This window comes from Nannospalax galili, unplaced genomic scaffold, assembly GCF_000622305.1.
Source record: "Nannospalax galili isolate Female #2095 unplaced genomic scaffold, S.galili_v1.0 scaffold891, whole genome shotgun sequence".
Lineage (NCBI taxonomy): Eukaryota > Metazoa > Chordata > Mammalia > Rodentia > Spalacidae > Nannospalax > Nannospalax galili.
The window spans coordinates 152764-166346 of record NW_008330576.1 but is presented as its reverse complement, the minus strand read 5'-3'; the positions used below and the strand labels follow the sequence as shown (position 1 = coordinate 166346).

Below are 13583 nucleotides of genomic sequence, written 5' to 3'. Positions count from 1 at the left end.
GTGTGTGTGTGTGTAACCCAGGGCCTTTAAGATACACCCCAACCCCTATCATTTATTTAGCAAAGGACTTTATATACATTATTTTAGTAAGTTCTCACAGCAATTCTTTATAAAAACAATATGTAAGGATATTACAAAGTAGTATTACCCTTATTTTACAGACTAATAAACTGATGCTTATATAACTTCATCCATCCAGACTCCAAGTACATTAGTAAGTGACTGTACTTAGAGTTGAAATCATCCTTTATAACACAAAATTCCTGTTCTGGCCCAACAACTCCCATGAAGAGTGATGGAGCATGTTGGTTGATGCCACTGGGAACAGCAGAGGGGGACAGGTCTGTGAGCTGCAGTGCCACCTAATGGAGGGTCTTCTGCCAGTACATGGATCAAGTGTAGGTTCATCAGAAAATGGATTTGTTGAATGGTTGTGCTCAGCCTGAGTATCCTTTTTCTAAAAGGAAATATAAAAACTTTACTTCCCTTCTTAACCTGCCTAACTTAATTCTACTGTGAAGCGAGTATTAATAGTGTTTGATGCTCCTTTATTTGGTATTACTCACTGAAAAAAGATCAAGTTTGGGATTTTCTAATTGCGACTCTTTCTTCAAAGGATTCTCCACTTCTATTGATGATGGAGGTGTATGAACTGTGCATGTTCTTCAAGAATTATAAGAAAGCCAGAGCCAAGCTTCTGGAGTTCCAGAAAAGTCTTGGAATGGTAAGTTGAAATTACAGTGCTTCCTCACCAGTCTGAAAGTAGTTAGTATGGCCCACGGTCTGCTGGTTGGGATGGAATAGCAGAATAGAGTTATGTGCTGTGATTCAGACTACAGTAGTTCATTCCACATTTGTTCTGTTTCAGAGAAGAGGTCAGGTGTTGCAAAGCCCTGAAGTTGCCATGAGCAGAGAAGTGGCTTGGAACATGTTCATGAGATTAGTGTCCTGTTGTTATGCCAAACTCTGTAGGGCAAGGACTAATGGTCCATGATATGAATACCAGAGAACAGATGGGTAGTCCATGACTGCATTTTGTCAATCCAGGATAGCTCAGCAGTGTAGAATACAAAGGGCATAAGATACTACTTTGTTCATTGTAAAAGAAAAATGTTTTTTGGGGGTCGATGAGATGGCTCAGTGGGTTTGCTGTGTAAACCTGATAACAACCTGAGTATGATCCGAAGAACCAGGGGGGAATGTGGAAGGAGAGAGCCAACTCCCAGAAATTGTCCTCTGACTTCCACTGTGGCATGCGTGCACTTGTATTCATAAATCTTTCTCTCTCTCTCCTCTCTCTCTCTCTCTCTCTCTCTCTCACACACACACACACACACACACAGAGTAAATAAAATAAAATTTAAAAAAATGTTTTAAGCTTTAGGAGAATTTTATTAGCATTTTAAAGAAAAATCCTCAGGGCAGGCAAGCTGGTAATCTTGGCAGCTGCCATGAAGAGGTGAACGGTGGGAAGAAGGAAAGAGCCATGGAAGCCATGCAGGTTTAGAGCCTGCATAGAGGTCAGACACGTGGCTGACTAGCAGCCACATGGCAGAGAGAAGGAAGCTTTAGATAAAAAGTAAAGAAATACAAGATGCTAGGGGCAGCCCAAACCCTTAAAGAAAGCATGTTTAGAAAAGGGATATGAAGAAGAAAATGAGAGATTACACTTTCTGAAGAAGTTAGAAAAGCAGGTAGACTTACAGAGACCTACACGTCTGTAGCCAGGTCTAGAAGCACTGCACTAGGAGGTGGGATTCCAGTCAGGAAAAAGTTCACTTTCTTATTAACCTGCTAGGTTTTCTGCCCATCTATTTAGCGTGACTTAGATGAACCTGCCTTCCTAAGGGTGGTCCTATGACCAGATGATGGACCAGTGAAACTGGAAATATGGGTCTTTCAATAGACTATAGAGATTTTATAATCTTGACCAGTTAATCTTATAGGGCTTTTTGCTACTCTAACATCACCCCCTCTTAAGAGGTGACCCTAAAATCTTTTAGGAATTAGATAAGAGCTCCCAAATACTTTTGGCATTTCTGTCCTTTGGCACAAAGTAGGCTGCTAAGAGGCCCAAAGACATTTTCCTTTTAGCCAAGAAAGAAACTGGCTAGTTTTCTTTGGGGTCTTTTTACCCTAACTGCCTAGCCAATTTCTACCTCCTATTCTTATCATACCACCCTCTGAAGAATTTACCCAAATTGCCAATAGGAAATTGGGGTGCATACCACTCTGGCTTCTTCCATGCTGAATGGGGGCATGGGGTACTCCTTCGTGGTTCTATCTAAAAGACCCCAAAGTGCATAACTGTTAGCTATAGAGAGAAAAGGAAGTCCTTGACTGGTGCCTGGGAGATGTGAAGGAGAAGTAAAAGCAAGAGTAGTTAGCATTAGAAGCTCTAGACAGGGAACCGGAAAAAGAATAGGGCAAATTTTAAATGTCCAAATTACACACACACGCACACACACACACACACACAAATAGTAAATAAAATAAAATTTTAATTAAAATGTTTCTTCTCATCAGTACTCCCAGCAGTCCCTGTCCAAACAATGCTGAGTGTGTGGTCAGTAGGTTTTCTCAGTTGCCTGTTTATCACACTGAGTTTAACCTTATGGGAAAATAAAAGAGAGAGGAAGTTTTTTAGAGAGACCATGCTTTAGTCCTGCTTGGCAGTTTCAGCATTTTTGCCTTCTGTCACCTAAAAGTACTATAATAAATAATACAAAGTATGTTCCTGTTTTACCCAGCAAGTTTTCCAGGGTGATCTTAGTATAATTTTGAATAAAGATTTAAATATCTGAGAGGCTGGGGATATAGTTCAGTGACAGAGGACTTGCCTGGCGTGCATAGGCCATATGCTCAATCTCCAGGACAATAGATAGATAAGTAGGTAGGTAGGTAGATAGATAGATAGATAGATAGATAGATAGATAGATAGATACATACATACATACATACATACATACATACGTACATACATACATACAGAGATACATAGATAGATACATACATACATACATACATACATAGATACATAGGTAGATGGAAGATAGATACATACATAAATACATAGATACATAGATAGATGTTGCATGTTTGAAAGTATTGAATCAATTATTTGAGTATGACTGGGCTTCCTGAATCACAGAATATAAGCCTGTTAATTTCCTCAGGCTGTTACTGTCTGTGACTGGGGTCCTCCAAGGTGTCTTCTTGCCTGACTGCCCCTGTTCCATCTTTGCTGCAGCCCTTCGATGTAGTTTCTCCTCAACTATTTCTATCATTTGCCCATGGCAATCCTTTTTCTTAGAGCAGCAGTTAGGTAAATAAGTAATTAAGTAAAGATGGGGCCTAATGTCCCTGCCCCAGCTGTTTTAATAAGGAGACTGAATAGGATAAATAATGACAAATAGACATATTGCTAGGGATGTAGCTCAGTGTTAGAGTGCTTGCCTACCATGCACACCACAAAATAATACTATAAAATAATAGTAAGTAGAGTCTGGAGAGATGACTCAGAGGTTAAGAGCACTTGCTGCTCTTGCAGAAGACCTGGGCTCAGTTCCCAGCACCCATATTGGGTGGCTCACAACTGCTTGTAACTCCAGTTCCAGGGATTCTGACACCTTCTAGCCTCTGTGGGCACCAGGCAGGCATGTGGTGCATATACATACATGTAGGCACTCATACATAAAATAAAAATAAATTTGAAAAATCATAATAAAAGAAACTTCATCTGTGCATCATGTAGGACAAAGGACTCTCTCTTTTGGAAACATTAGGAGTAGTGACTGCTGTACCCAATTGATAATACAAAGCATTAGTGCAAGAATTGATGTGCAACTTTTGATTCTTCTTGAAATCAAAGGCCCAGTCGGTTGGATTAGCCTATGGCCATATCTGTGAGGCATTTTCTTAATTGCTCATTGAAGTGGGAGTGCCCAGCCCAACGTGGGCAGTGCCACCTGTGGGCAAGTGTTCCTGGGTTATATAAGAAAGCAGGTTGTACACAGGCCAGAGGAGCAAGCCATTAAACAGCTTTTCCCCATGGTCTGCTTCAGCTCATGCCTCCAGGTTCCTGCCTTGGCTACCACTGATGATGGGCTGCAGCCTATAAACCAAATAAGCCCTTTCTTCTGCAAGTTGCTTTTGGTCACTGTTTTATCACAGCCTCAGAGAAACCAAACTAGAACACTTAGCCTTCTCCTCTGTGATCCATAGTGAGATACTGTTAAGAGTATCTTGGGGCTAGAGAGATGGCTCAGTGGTTAAGAGAATTTGTTGCTCTCCCAGAGGCTCTGAGTTCAATTCGCTGCAGTCACATTGGACAATTCTAGTTCCTAGGGGATTCGATGCTGCTGGCTTCCCTGTGCACCTGCACTCAGATAAATAATAATAATAAACTTAAAAAAAAAAGTATCTTGGCTTTCTTGTCTCCAAATTGGGAGGTTCTGATTTTTTATTCCTGTGAACCATTGTCTCTGAGTCTTCGTTGTTTTTCATAGCTTGATATAGCAGCTACAAGGGTCTTCCCTAACATACCTGCCGCATGGGTGAAGGATCAGGTGTGTTTCCTTTTGAAACTTATGCCACAGCAGTGCCAGACGCAGTACGAGCTAGGGCAGCTGCTGCAGCTGTTTGTTGGAGTGGAGCATCTCTTCTCTGATGGTAAGACAGGATTTATCCTGAAGTTGCTCTTAAAAAGTTAGCTTCCTTATCTTGAAATTATTTTAGGAGGGCAGTCCCAGCACTCGGGAGGCAGAAGCAGGTGGATCTCTGTGAGTAAAAGGACAGCCTGGTCTACATAGTGAGTTCCAGGTCAGCTGGGGCTACAGGGAGACCCTATCTCAAAAAAGACCAAAAACAAAACAAAACAAAAACCAAATTAAAACACATCAGATAGATAACTGATCAGTCCATAACTACGTGTGAAGAGTTCTCTACAGGAATAGCACCTAAGATACTGTAACCAGTCTTAGTCTGTGCAGTTGTCCCCAGGTAAACCTCTGTATTAACATGTCACCTGTGTTCTCTCTGGCTGGTAACTGTCACATGTCTTCATTGCTCAGAGTCACAAATCCTGTTTCAGAAATGCATAATTCATGGTGGACATTCAGAGACAAATTGTGCTTACTGTTTTGTAGACTCCCCCAGATACTCTCTAACCTTGTTGCTGCCTAAATCAAACCAATATTGCCTTTTTCTTTTCTACTTGTTTGGTAATTTTAAGATTTTGCTGAATGATAATGTGATTCATTTATAGTATTCTGAGCTTTTTACTACTAGGGTCACATTTAAACTCACAGCTGTTCAGCTGAAAGGTTGAGATTTTCACAGAACACTGATAGTGCTGGGCTTGGTGCCAAATCTCATAACCATAGGTCTGCTGACTGAAAGGAAAAAGGGTGTTTCTAAGCTGCAGCATATCCAAGATGGCACTTGTCAGTGACTATATACATTGCACAGACAGGAAAGTGTTCACACTGATCTGTAGCAATTTCAGTTTTTTTCAGAAATAAATTTCCTGTTTGCCATGGTCATTTAGTCTACCTTTGAGTGATTACAAGGACCAACTACATTGTTAATTATTGCTATAATACTTTTATCATATAAATTACTTTTGTAGGTAGGGTCTCACTTTGTAGCCCAGGCTAGCCTTGAACTGGTGATCTTCTTGCCTCAGCTTCTAAATGCTGAGGTAACAGGTGTGTGTCACTATGCCTAGCTCTACTTGTATCCTTTTAAATGCTATTTCGTGTGGGGGGGGTGTGTGTCTGTCTTTCTGTCTGTTTGTCTGCCTGCCTGCCTGTCTGTCTTTGTGTGTAATAAAACACATTATGCTTCAGAGTATAGAAATAGAGCCAGGTGTGGTAGCAGAAGCCTAAAATCCCACTCCTCAGGAGATATAAGTAGGAGACTCATTTCAGGTTGAGGCCAGCCTAGTCTGCATAATGAGTTCCAGGCTGGCCAGGGTGTCTTTATTGTCAGCTTGACACAACCAAGAGTCACTTGGAAAGAGTCTCAGCTGAAGGATTGCCCAGATCAGATTGGCCTGTGACCATGTCTATCGGGACTTGTCTTTTGTTGATTAATGTGGAAAGGCCCAGCCCACCTTGGGCAATGCCACCCCTAGGCAAGTAGTCTTGGGTTGTATAAGAAAGCTGGCTAGGGGCTGGATAGATGGCTCAGCAGTTAAGAACACTGAGTGTTCTTGCAGAAGACCCACATTTGTATCCCAGCACCCACATGGCAGCTAACAACTATCCTACCTCCAGTTCCAGGGGATCTAACAGCCTCTTCTGACCTCTGCAGGCACTGCATGACACAGGTACACTTACCTACATGTAGGCAATACACCCATACACATGAAATAAAAATAATAAAATATTTTTTTAAATAGTTTTAAAAATTAAAAGCTGGCTGGGATGGAGAGTTGGCTCAGCGGTTGAGAGCATGGACTGCTCTTGCAGAGGACCTGGATTCGAATCCCAGCACCACATGGCAGCTAACATGTTAATTCCAGTTCCAGGGCATCTGATGCTGTCTTCTGACATCCATAGGCATTGCATGGCATGGGTACACTTACACACATGCAGGCCATACACTCATACACATAAAATAAAAATAAAAGAAAGCTGGCTAAGCACTATCAAGAAAGAGCAAGTCTGTAAGCATTGCTCCTTCACAGTCTCTGCTTCAGTTCTTGCCTCCAGGTTCCTGCCCTGCCTTCCCTCAGTGGTGGACTTTCCAACATGGCTGTATCTGTGGGTACTGTACAGTATTCCTCCCTGCCCCCAGAACTACCTAAATCAGCAGGTAGCTCCGGATGTAGCCTACATGGAATGTTTCTCATGTTCTTCCCTTGTTTCAGCACATACTCCAGCTCCACATAAACCAACTGGAATTGGGAGCAAAACCAGCCGCACAAAGTATTGGCAGAGAATTCTTGCTTTGTGTGTTTGTCTGTTTTGCAGTGCTAGGGATCAAACTCAGAGCCTCATGAATGCTAGGTAAGCATTCTATACTAAGCTATGCTTCAGCCCTGAAATTCCCACTGTGACTAGAATAATCATTTCCAGGGACATCAGGGGAAGTACAAGAGGAGCAAATGTGGTTCCATTCTGAATATAGTGTTCTTGGTCAAGCCTGAGAACTGACCAGCTCCAATTGCAGCTTTCCTGTGTGTTCTGTCTTGATCCAAGTGATGCTGGTATTGAATGAACAAATGGCCAAACAAATTTGATCAAAATGAGAGAGAAACAGAGCAGCCCAGAGAGAGAAAACAAGAGAACAAGAACTAACCTGAGTGAAGGACTAGCATCTTCTCAGGGTCAGCACATTGCAACATTGAAGGGCAACCTGAGCCCTGAATAGCTGTGCATGGTATCTTATACCTAGAATCCCAGCATCCAGGAGGCCAAGGCAGGAGGATTACTATGAGTTCAAGACCAGTCTGGGCTACATAGACCCTATCTCAAAATACAAAATAAAAAAAAAGCCCATGTGTATTGTGTAGATTGATTTCATATGCTAACCCTAACATTCTTAGAGTAGGGTGAGTCAAATAGCAAGTGCAAGCAGATACTACACCTAAGGTATGACTGACTGACTGACTGACTGACTGACTGATTGCATCTTGAGTTTTTAGGAAACTGGCCTTATGGCTTCTGCCAATCAAAATAGAAATACTTGATTTTGCCAGACATGGTAACATACACCTGTCTTCCTAGCACTTGTGAGGTGATGTAGGAGGAGGATCAGGAATCCTTGGCTACATAATGAGTTCAGGAAAGACCAGCCTGAGCTATGTGATACACTCTTCAACAACAACAACAACAAAAAAAAAAAACCAGTCAAAAAAGAAAAAGTTGGGTTTTGGTTTTCTTTTACCCACGTTGGTATGCCAATCCTGTATCTTCCCTGACAGTCTGAAGTCATAGTGTGTTCATTCTGCTGTTTAACTATCTACATCCTCTTCTCTTGCACAGGGCCAGATATGAGGAAGCTATGTGTCCTTAGCCAAATTTTGAAGGATACATCTATAACCATCAATCATGCAGTTATTACCAGCTACAGCATTGAGAATTTTCAACATGAATGTAGATCTATTTTGGAAAAGCTGAAGATAGATGGACAGTTTGTTTTGGCCAGGACAGTAGCAGAATTAGCAGAATTACCTGTGGACAGCTTGGTCATTGAAGAGGTATTGTTAGTTTTTAAATTGTCCAAACTATTTTTACGTGTAAGTTTTGCCTGCATGTTTGTTAAGTGCACTCATGCATGCAGTGCCAGCAAAGGCCGAAAGATGGTCACGGATCCCCTGGAACTGGAGTTACAGATTGTTGTTAGCTGCCATTTGGGTGCTGGGAACTGAACCTGGGTCCTCTGGAAAAACACCCAGTGTTCTTAACTGCTGAGACATCTCTTTCCAGCCCCAAATTATCCAAACAAGATACATACAATTCATAGGAAATGAGGAAATTGAGAGTGTTTTTTACACCTTCACTTTCCATATAGTTGTATCCAGGGTCACCTGTAGCCAGGTTTACGTTCTCTCATTTGATTGGACTTTAGCCAATATGGTGTACCTAGGGAGTATCAACATCAATATACTTCTTTATTCAGGCAAGGCTGAAATTTGCTTTGTTACATTTCACAGATAATCCAGGAAATGCAGACCCTAAAACACATTGAACAGTGGTCCCTGAAACAAGCAAGAATTGACTTCTGGAAAAAATGCCATCAGAATTTTAAGAAAAATTCCATCTCAAACAAAGCAGCGTCTTCCTTCTTCTCCACGCAGGCCCTTGTGGCCCGTGAGCACCCAACTGGGCAAAGCAACATCGGGGAGCGCCATCTGCTGCTCACCCTAGCAGGGCACTGGATTGCCCAGGAAGAGCCTGTTCCTGTGCAGGAGCTGGAGGAGCTGGAGAAGCAGATCTGGGTCTGCAGGATCACCCAGCACACCCTCAAAGGGAGTCAAGAAGAAGTAGAGCCTAGATTTTCTCGAGAGATTTCAACTAGTGGTGAACTTTCCTTCGATAGCTTAGCCAGTGAATTTTCCTTCTCCAAGCTCGCGTCTCTGAACACTTCCAAATACTTAGAACTTAATGGTCTTCCCCCCAAAGAGACATGTGAGAACAGACTAGATTACAAGGAGCAGGAATCACTGAATGTTTTGATTGGACACCTGCTGAACGACGGCTGTGTTCACGAAGCGAGTAGAGTATGCCAGTATTTCCATTTCTATAACCAAGATGTGGCCTTGGTATTGCACTGCAGAGCCCTGGCCTCAGGAGAGGCCAGTGTGGATGACCTACACCCAGACATCCGTGCTCTGCTTCAGAGCACTAAGCTACCTGAGGAAGAGGAGAGCCCTAGCGCTCCTGTACGGAAAGTCCACAGCAGTAAGTGGTCACAGTGTCCTCTTTTCACATGGCATTGTTGGTGCTCTCTCCAAAATGGAAGGGTTTCTTGTAGTGACAGAGTTAACACTAAATTAAGGGGACAGCAACTTTTTTCCAAGTAATCCCTAAACAAGGTAATTAACTAGTCAATGAAGTAGCATGTATTGTTTAACTAGCTTAAATGCCATTTAAAGGAATTCCATTTTACTTATAGCCAGTTCACTGAACTTGTTCTCTATAAATATGTTTACAAGCCAACACATAGGAGGCAGAAGCAGGAGGATTGCCTGTGAGTTCAAGACCAGGCAGAGCTACAAAAAAAAAAAAGTTAGGCAGGAGAGATGGCTCAGTAGTTAAGAGCACATACTGCTCTTGCAGAGGACTGGCTTTTAGTTCTCAGCACCCAAGTTGAGGGGCTCAGGACGCCCTAAATTCTACCTTCAGGGGATCGGATGCCTTCTGGACTCTGAGAGCACCTGTACTCGTGTGTATGTACCCACACACATACACATAATTAAAACCTAAATCTTTTTTTTTTAAGTTTATGATTATACATTGGTAGCATACAGAAATAAGGTAGACTTTTATGTTAATCTTATATCACTTGGCCTTCTTAAACTTTTTTTTCTAGGCATTTTCTTATGAATTCCTTGGGATTTTTCTCTGTAGATACTCATGTCTTTTATAGTGTTACTTCTTTTGTAATCATTCTTTTTCTTGTTTTTGCTTTCTGTACTAGCTAGGCCTTTTACTCCTGTTAGATGATAGGAGGGGTGAGAGTGAGCATGCTGGCCCTGCTCCTGACCTTGAGAGGAGACAGTCTCTGTTATTATATATGATATTCAAGACATGGTTATAGTTTACTTTTATTTTTAAAATATTTTAGTTATTTTTATTTTATGTATATGTGTGTATTGCCTGCATGTAGGTAAGTGCACCCATGACCTACAATGCCCTCAGAGGACAGAAGAGTCTGTCAGATCCCCTGGAACTGGAATTACTGATAGTTGATAGCTGCCATGTGGATACTGGGATTTGAACCTGGGTCTTCTTTAAGAACAGTCAGTGTTCCTAACCACTGAGCCATCTCTCCAGCCCCAGAGTTATAGTTTATTAAAATGCTTTCACCAGGCTGGAGAGATGGCTGAGCAGTTAGGAATAGTTGCTGTTCTTCCGAAGGATCTGGGTTCAGTTCCTAGCACCCACATGGAAGCTAACAACCATCCATAACTGCAGGTCCAGGGAATCCGACACTGTTTTCTGACCTCCATGGGCATTGCATGACACTGGTGCACTTATATACATTCAGGCAATACACTCATAACATAAAATATAAAAATAATGAAGTATTTTAAAATTCACAAATACCTTATGCCAAGTAAAGCACATTTCTTTTTTTTTCTTTTGGTCTTTTTGCGACAGGGTCTCCCTGTTGCCCCAGCCAACCTGGAACTTGCTATGTAGACCAGCTGGCCTTGAATTGACAGAGATCCACCTGCCTCTGTTTCCCGAGTGCTGGGATTAAAGTTGTGCGTCACCATGCCCAGCTGTAAAGCACCTTTCTTATTTCCCCTTACCCACTCCTTTACTCCAGCTGAGTCAGTTGAACCTGGGTCTTCTACAAGAGATAGTTTTTTGTTTTAAAGAAATACTTTATTATGTTGAAGAAATTTACCTATTCTTAGTTTTGTTAAGTTTTTAAAAATTATTATTATGTGTATGAGTGTTTTACCTGCAGGTATGTAAGTGCACCCCATGTGTGCACTGCCTGCCGAGGCCAGAGGAGAACCTCAGATTTTTCAAATTGGGGTTATGAACAGTTGCTAGCTACCATGTAGGTGCTGGGAACCCTGGGTCCCCTGCAAGAAGAGCCAGTGATCGTAACCATTGAGTCAGCTCTCCAGCCCCTGGTGAGTTTTTGCTATTACAAATCACTGCTGACTTTTCTATTTTGATTTCTGCATCTGTTGATTTGATCATGTAAGTTTTTGTTTCCTTTTTAAATTATTAATTTTATGGAGTGTTTTGATTTATTTATTATTATTATTATCATTTGTTTTTTGTTTTTTTGAGACAGGGTCTCCCTGTAGCCCCATATGGCCTGGAACTCGCTATGTAGACCAGGCTGGCCTTGAACTCACAGAGATCTACCTGCCTCTGCCTCCCAAGCAATGGGATTTAAGGCTTGCACCACCACACCAGGCAGTATGTTTTGATTTTTAAAAACTATTTGCTTACTTCTTTGAGAATTCCATATAGTGTGTTTCAATCATATTCATGCCTAATTACTCCCCTTATCTCTTCCTAGTTCCACTCCTAATGTGTTTATTGATTTTTAAAAAAAAATTTTGAAAAAATATGTATGTGTATGGGTGTTTTGCCTGCATGTATATAAGTGCACCACATGCATGTGATGCCCATGGAGGCCAGAAGAGGGTGTTAGATTCCCTGGAGCTGGAGTTACAGTTGTTAGCCACCATGTGGGTGCTGGGAACCAAACCCAGGTCCTCTGCAAGAGCAGCCAGTACTCTTAACTGCAGAGCCATCTCTCCAGCCCGTTTATTAGAATTTATAGGTAGAACCATCTGAACTTGGAAGTTTGATTTTAAATAAGTTCTCTTTTTGTTGTTGTTGTTGTTTAGCTTTTTAAGACAGAGTCTCCCTGTAGCCACAGCTAGCCTGGATTCACTATGGAGACCAAGCTAGCCTCAAACTCAGAGATCTGCCTACCTCTGCCTCTGCCTCAGCCTCCCAAGTGCTGGGACTAAAGGCGTGTGCCAGTGTGCCCAGCAATAAATTCCTTTTTTTTTTTTTTTTTTTTTTGTCTTTTTGAGACAGGGTCTCCCTGTAGCCCCAGCTGGCTTGGAACTCACTTTGTAGACTAGGATGGCCTCGAACTCACAAGGCTCCACCTGCTTCTGCCTCCTGAGTGCTGGGATTACAGGCGTGCACCACCGTGCCCAGCTATAAATTCCCTTAAAAAAAAAGTTATTAGTTTTATGCGTATGAGTCTATTGCCTGCATGTAGATAGGTGCACCCATGTCATGCAATGCCCTCAGTGTCAGAAGAGGGTGTCAGATCCCTGGAACTGAAGTTACAGACAGTTGTTAGCTGCCATGTGGGTGCTGGGAATCGAACCTGGGTCCTCTGCAAGAGCAGCCAGTGCTTTTAACTACTGAGCCATTTCTCCAGGGCATTTAGAGCTGACTTGGTAGCAGTAGATTTTTAATTTTTAATTTGTTTCCTTTTTCATCATTTTTTCCTTATCTGAGACTCTGTTCAACCTTTCTTACTTTTTAAAATATTTTATTTATTATTTTAATTTTCTGTGGATGAGTGTTATTGCCTGTATGTGTGTAAATGCACTCGTGTTGTGCAGTGCCCATGGAATTCATAAGAGGGTGTCAGATATCCTGGAACTGGAGTTATGGACCATTGTTAGCCGTCATATGGATGCTGGTAATCGAACCTGGATCCTCAGCAAGAGAAGCCACTTAACCACTCTTAACCACTGAGCCATCTCTCCAGCCCCTCAACCTTTATTTCTAAATGTTTTGCTGAGTACAGAGATCAGCTCTTTTGGTCCTCTGAGCATTCATCTTGCTCTAATACTAGCTGGCATCTCGTTTTCATGTGAGTTTAGATGTTCTTGCTTTTTTGCACATTGAGTAATTTGGTGGTGGAGGTTCATCCCAAACATTTTGAATAGTTATTATTCAGATATAGTCTTTGAAACTTGTTTTAATACTGTAAAGAACAGTGACTTTGTAGCAGACTCAGGTTCAGGCTGAAGTTCTTTGGGTTGTGGTTCTAACATTGGTGCTGTTCAGGTATGTTCTCTGTGTACATGATACCTAGTGGTCAGCACACGGCCCATACATGGATCTCTTGCAGGAAAGCTCATTAGGGTCAGATCCATACATGTGTAGCCCACAAGTGAGCCCTGAGGGTCATGAGAACATGACTGTTGATTTCCTGAGCTTCTCAGGTGGTAACTTCTGCTTGCCTTTGGCTTCCTGGCCAAAGGCAGAAAATTTCATTGCCATACTCCGCCTGTCACACATTTCCCTGACTAAGCCTACATCCAAGGCCAAGTCACAGGAGGGTAATGTAAAAGCAACAGAGCATTCTCTCTCTCTCTCTCTCTCTCTCTCTCTCTCTCTCTCTCTTGC

General features: G+C 42.0%; 1 protein-coding gene across 5 annotated transcripts in view; it reads left to right on the top strand.

Annotated features, from left to right (window-relative positions):
- The window catches only part of Spg11 (SPG11 vesicle trafficking associated, spatacsin), a 90583-nt gene that overhangs the window by 65137 nt on the left and 11863 nt on the right, over positions 1-13583 (top strand). For all 5 annotated transcript variants that reach the window (XR_003846437.1, XM_017802309.2, XM_008849137.3 and 2 more), the window contains 4 exons: positions 617-724; positions 4509-4671; positions 7992-8206; positions 8663-9410. Coding sequence is in view for 4 of the 5 variants with exons in the window: in XM_017802309.2 (XP_017657798.2) it covers positions 617-724; positions 4509-4671; positions 7992-8206; positions 8663-9410 (1234 nt within the window). In the remaining variant the exon portion in view is untranslated. The remainder of the gene's footprint in view (positions 1-616; positions 725-4508; positions 4672-7991; positions 8207-8662; positions 9411-13583) is intronic.